The following is a 6657-nucleotide window of genomic DNA, read 5'->3' on the forward strand; positions in this document are numbered from 1 at the left end:
GGTGGATTGTTGACTGGTGGGACAGGGTGTGAGTATGGTGGACTGTTGATTGACTGGTGGGACAGGGTGTAAGTATGGTGGACTGTTGACTGGTGGGACAGGGTGTGAGTATGGTGGACTGTTGACTGGTGGGACAGGGTGTGAGTATGGTGGACTGTTGATTGACTGGTGGGACAGGGTGTAAGTATGGTGGACTGTTGACTGGTGGGACAGGGTGTAAGTATGGTGGATTGTTGATTGACTGGTGGGACAGGGTGTGAGTATGGTGGATTGTTGATTGACTGGTGGGACAGGGTGTGAGTATGGTGGATTGTTGATTGACTGGTGGGATAGGGTGTAAGTATGGTGGATTGTTGATTGACTGGTGGGACAGGGTGTAAGTATGGTGGATTGTTGATTGACTGATGGGACAGGGTGTAAGTGTGGTGGATTGTTGATTGACTGGTGGGACAGGGTGTAAGTATGGTGGATTGTTGATTGACTGGTGGGACAGGGTGTAAGTATGGTGGACTGTTGTCTGTCTGACTGGTGGGACAGGGTGTAAGTATGGTGGACTGTTGTCTGACTGGTGGGACAGGGTGTAAGTATGGTGGACTGTTGTCTGTCTGACTGGTGGGACAGGGTGTGAGTATGGTGGACTGTTGTCTGTCTGACTGGTTGGACAGGGTGTAAGTATGGTGGACTGTTGTCTGACTGGTGGGACAGGGTGTAAGTATGGGGGACTGTTGTCTGACTGGTGGGACAGGGTGTGAGTATGGTGGATTGTTGATTGACTGGTGGGACAGGGTGTAAGTATGGTGGACTGTTGTCTGACTGGTGGGACAGGGTGTGAGTATGGTGGATTGTTGATTGACTGGTGGGACAGGGTGTAAGTATGGTGGACTGTTGTCTGACTGGTGGGACAGGGTGTGAGTATGGTTGATTGTTTATTGACTGGTGGGACAGGGTGTAAGTATGGTGAACTGTTGTCTGACTGGTGGGACAGGGTGTAAGTTTGGTGGACTGTTGTCTGGCAGGTGAGACAGGGTGTAAGTATGGAGGACTGTTGACTGACTGACTGGTGGGACAGGGTGTAAGTATGGAGGACTGTTGACTGACTGACTGGTGGGACAGGGTGTAAGTATGGTGGACTGTTGTCTGACTGGTGGGACAGGGTGTAAGTATGGTGGACTGTTGTCTGACTAATCGCACAGGGTGTAAGTATGTTGGACTGTTCTCTGACTGACTGTTGGGCCTGGGCGTAAGTATGGTGGACTGTTGTCTGACTATTCGCACAGGGTGTAAGTATGGTGGGTGTGAGGGGACAGGACAGAAAGTCAAAGACAGACACAGACTTATAGGAAGGCAAAAAGGCAGACAGACAGACAGACAACAGAAGCAGTGTCAGCACAATCTCAGCCACACATCAGTAACCCACGGTGTGTGGTCACCTGTCAGTCAGAGATAAAACCACACAGTTACAGGACCTCCTTCTTACCGCTTTCACACTTGTCACTGTGTCTGAAGGACTGATGATCACACAGGCACAGCTTTTGACCACTAGTTTCGTCGACACACGTTTGTCTCTGGGGTGTCTGGCATTCTGAATCCGCGTCACAATGGATTCCGTATTTCTTCCCTGTGACATAGGGGTTTCTTTCAGGTGAACAGTACAATGAGATACATTCACATTAACATGTTGCGAATAACATATATCACATAATCATATGTAGCACGTGTAATAATCACAGGTAACGAATCAATCACCAGATACAGCTATTCGACATTATTTTCGGAGAAGGTATGTACGTGTGTGCGTGTGTGCGTGTGTGTGTGTGTGTGTGCATGTGTATATGTGTCTGCGCGCGTGCATTCATGTACATGAGTACATAAAAGAGTAGCAGAGAGGAGATTAGAAAGATACAAAGAAACAGAGGAGGCAGAGGAAGAGAAGCAGATCATATAATAACACACAGTGAGGAAACAACAATTTCTGGAATCATATTGTCCTACGCCGATAGCAGTAAAATGCCTTTTACATATTCATGCGTTGACACTTGAGCACGTGCACGCGCACACACACAGTGCACAAACACATACTCTCTCTCTCTCACACACACACACACACACACACACACACACACCCACACACACACCTCTAACACGCGCTCACAATCAAATACACACACACATACATGTACACATACACACACACTAAAGGCCCTGAAAGGTGTTACTAATAGTGCTTGTTTCAAAACAATGTATTCCAGCGGTATGGTGAATAAACTGGAAACCGGTCGCACCTGTTCCACTTTGATTCAGTTCTGTCACTTGAACACGTCAACATGAACACTTATATAGGTCTTTTTCAGAAAATGGTGTAATTCCTGTCCCAGATCATTACTGACATATAGATGTGCTGCATGAATGCACCTGACTATCATTATTACTGTTTTTAATTCAATACATTTCAGTCAGTATTTGACAAGTATAAAAACTTGATATTCCGCCATCTTCTTGTAGAAAGTTTGTGTTATGTGGTATGGAGGGGTTACGATATGGCTGTCCCCACACAGGTGGACAAGTTTTGTAGGCTGCAGAAAGTGTAAAAAAAAATTTAAAAAAGGTGTTAACATACAATTTCAGCAATGAAACCCCTCACTCACAAAGAACCATTGATCATTAGCATACTGAATTTAAGAATTGTTTACTTTTTTTCTTTTAATTATGATAACAGAAAATCACGTGTCCCCAGATATGATGTCATTCCTGTTACGGAGGCATAAAAGGTGCCATTCAAACTGAATATTCACTGAAATCACCAGTGACTGTTTTTGCTATGGTATAATTTCCTTTGAGAGCTGTAGGGAAACACTAGTCTGATTCCTGCATTGAATGCAACAACACTGTACGCCCGAGTGTTCTCCAAGGTACGAGATTTCATTTATCACAGTCATTACTGTTACCAACGGCAAACTAAAATATAACGAGTACATAAAATATATAAAATGCTGAATAATAAGATGAACACGATTCAATGTGACTGGCAACAGAAAATTAATTTTTTCCACTAAAATAAAGAAATTATCAATTCTTAACCAATGTTCTGTCATTCATGTTACCGTCATTCCTGTTACCGTCATTACCGTCATTCCTGTTACCGTCATTATTGTTACTGTCATTCCTGTTACCGTCATTACCGTCATTCCTGTTACCGTCATTATTGTTACTGTCATTCCTGTTACCGTCATTACCGTCATTCCTGTTACCCTCATTCCTGTTGCCGTCAGTACCATCATTCCTGTTACCGTCATTACTGCGAGTCATTCCTGTTACTGTCATTCCTGTTACCGTCATTACAGTCATTCCTGTTACCATCATTCCTGTTACTGTCATTCCTGTTACCGTCATTACCGTCATTCCTGTTACCGTCATTACCGTTACTGTCATTCCTGTTACCGTCATTCCTGTTATGAAAAGAGCAGTAACAGGAATGATATATTGACAACAGCAATGACAAAACTATATAAAGAAAACTAATGAAGATACCCAAGACATGATTTGTGCTTTTTGACTCACTTGTGTAAACAAAGTGAGCCTATGTTTTAACCCGGTGTTCGGTTGTCTGTGTGTGTGTGTGTGTGTGTGTGTCTGTGTGTGTCTGTGTGTCCGTGTGTCCGTGGTAAACTTTAACATTGACATTTTCTCTGCAAATACTTTGTCAGTTGACACCAAATTTGGCAAACAAATAGGAAAAATTCAGTTCTTTCCAGTCATCTTGTTTAAAACAATATTGCACCTCTGGGATGGGCACAATAAAATAAAATAAAAAGCCTAATTATGTGCAAACTGCATTTACTGTTATATTTATATTTTTTGTATTCTCTAAACTCGGCACTTTGACCTCTTATTCTGACACAACAACAAGAGCAGTCATTATTATCATTTTTTGTTCAAACAGGAACTTCTTTTGCTAAGCATGGAATTTGTATTTATTTTGCAAACGTTTTGGTGCAGATAGTAAAAAAAGGAAATTACTCTGTAATTAATGCTAGGGGACTTAATTTGCTTTAAACTGATCTTTCTCATCTTAAACATTACATTTTGAAATTATACTCAATACATAAAAAGCTTGGATTTTTTTTAAAAGTGTATCACAAGTGAGTCTTGAAGGCCTTGCCTCTCTTGTTAAACCTTGAAATCGCTTTTTTTTTTTCTCTCAAAGGAAGAATAATAATTTTGGTTTAATCACATATCGGTGACTGAAGACATTTTGTTAAAGTATTTATAAATACATCTGAGTATTATCGGTTAGAAGGGGTGGGAGATGTGGATGAATGGAGGGTTGGGGGAAACTGGGCAAATGAGGGTTAAAAATGTGGGTGAAATTTGGAAGAAGAAAAAAAAACCTCTAAATACAGTTGCAGGAAATTACTTAAAGGACTTCGTAAAAGAGAAGTCGTTAAACAGACAAGCGAAACAACTGATAATGAATGCAAAAAGTCAAAAACATCAACGTTCTCAGTCACTTGTGAAGACAAACTTTCGTGTACAAAAGGCTTCATCAAGCTACAGTGAAAAATTATATGCTCAATTGTCAGGTTACTAAAGCATATGCACTTGACATTAGAACTAAAAGTTCAGTTGATGATGACGGTTGTTGCTTTTTTCGTCATGAATAATCTGGGTCTCTCACTCTCTTTCTCTGTGTGTGTGTGTGTGTGTGTGTGTGTGTGTCCCTCTTGGTCTGTCTCTGTCTATCTGTCTCTCTCTCTCTCTTGCTCTCTCTCTTTTCGTCCGTTGATTATACACACTCTATTAACCGCAACCAGATGGAAGTATTTAAATGTTCAAATACTACTGCAGTAGTAAAAGTATGGGCCTATCATCAGCTGAAAAGCAAAGGAGGTACAGGGACAGGAGGGATGATCCCGAGACCAGACAGATGTATCAGAGAGAAAAATACTAGGGATGAACAGGACGGCAGGAAGAAGTCTGTGAAAGATATGACATGCCGAAAACATACAGCAGTAAAACAGAAGTGGAACAAGTCAACAAGCTTATAGAAATTGGGAGAAAATGCTTGGAAAACAATTAGCACCTCCATTGGTCCCTGTGGTCGCAAAGGATAAAGCGTCCAATGCAAGCAGAACTGTGAAATTAAAATACTGATAAGAAAAATCAGTCTTTTTTTAAAAACAAAAGTTGAAAAGAGGAGAACATGTGTGTAGGCATACAAGAAAAGACTCCAGAGATATAGAAAACCCAAACTGAAAATCAAAGGTCTTATGAATTTTTTTTTTCCAGTGGCAGAGGAGAAAAGCGTGAAACGAATGATAGTTTCCTTTCATTTCTTGTTAAGTCAGAAGAGGGGAAAATTGCAACTCATGGAAAAAAAACTCACTTGCGAGAGAGATCCTCAGAGCGTACCGAGTTAGAACGCAAGCATTTAAAGCTCTTGGAGTTGCTCAGTGGAAAAAGAAATTTGAAGAAGAAAGGGCAGCCTTTCAGGTTATATTTCATGAGAAATCTTTGGTCAAATTCTTTCATAGTGATGAAGTCTCGAGAGTCTTGCCAGGAAAGAAAAGCACCATAACTAAATGCAAAGAAAAGAAACGATGGCTGCTACAGGACTCTGACCTGTTTGCACAATAACTACCTAGCAGAGACTGTACAATATCAGCTTCACAGCTTCCTAGAGACTTAAACCTCTTTGGGAGATTTACCCCAAAGCATCAGATTGAATGACGTGTTTTTGCAAAATGTGCGAAAATTCTATTTTTCATGCAGAAATGATGACGCATTTCATCTTTCAAAGATACTTAAAACAGCCCAGTCAGATATCCTTGTCAAAAACGTTGTGTGCTCCACTGAAAAAAAAATCAATGCATGTACAGAGCGTGCCATACATGTGAAGACAAACTTCTGCCGGTGAAGATTACCGACCTAGACATTCCAGTGTCATGGACCCAGTTGAAGACTGTAACAAAGAAAGGAAATTTCAAAAATGGAAAACAAAAGGAAGTGGCACTCACTGTCAAAACAGGTAGAAAATGGAACTGTTAGTATTCGTATTTATATCGTATGTCCCCAATAAAAGTGAACCGCTTTTTGACAAGTACTTTCTCAGTGACAGAGAAACCAAATTCAATGTAAATTTTCACACAGTAACGTTAGTGTATCATCAACAAGTCAGCAAAATATCTAAACGTTCGGACGCAAATTATACGAATACTGTCAAATTCAAAACACCATGTCAAAAAATCCAATATCAGAGCTGTGCAATGTGACCTTCATCATGTTCATGCCAGCTGCCAGGTGTTGGCATCTGTCAATCAGTGTAAGTCTAAAAATAGCCTGTCTGGGTGTCAAGTCTATTGACTTTTTTTATTGCAGTACAAACATACTCACACACAAACACACACACGCACACAAAATACACACTATCTCTCTATCTCTCTCTTACGGCACTGAAAGTTGCTGCTGCCTGTGTCCACACACTCTGCACCAGTTTGACAATGATCAGGTTCGGAATTTGAGCACGTCTCCCCCACCTTGGTTTCTGTCAACATGTAATGTGGGGCATTTGGGAAAAACACACAACTTTGCTTTCTTTGATTAAAACTGCAATGCTGAAGATTCTTCTCCCCTTCACAAAATCCCTTTTGTCATCTTCCT

General features: G+C 41.1%; 1 protein-coding gene across 1 annotated transcript in view; it reads right to left on the minus strand.

Annotated features, from left to right (window-relative positions):
* Positions 1-6657, minus strand: part of LOC143297638 (uncharacterized) — a 57778-nt gene that overhangs the window by 25488 nt on the left and 25633 nt on the right. Inside the window, exons 8-9 of the mRNA XM_076610056.1 lie at positions 6446-6541; positions 1478-1618 (exon numbers count right to left, since the gene is read on the minus strand). Of these exons, the coding sequence (XP_076466171.1) occupies positions 1478-1618; positions 6446-6541 (237 nt within the window). The remainder of the gene's footprint in view (positions 1-1477; positions 1619-6445; positions 6542-6657) is intronic.

The sequence above is a fragment of the Babylonia areolata genome, chromosome 23 (assembly GCF_041734735.1).
Source record: "Babylonia areolata isolate BAREFJ2019XMU chromosome 23, ASM4173473v1, whole genome shotgun sequence".
Lineage (NCBI taxonomy): Eukaryota > Metazoa > Mollusca > Gastropoda > Neogastropoda > Buccinidae > Babylonia > Babylonia areolata.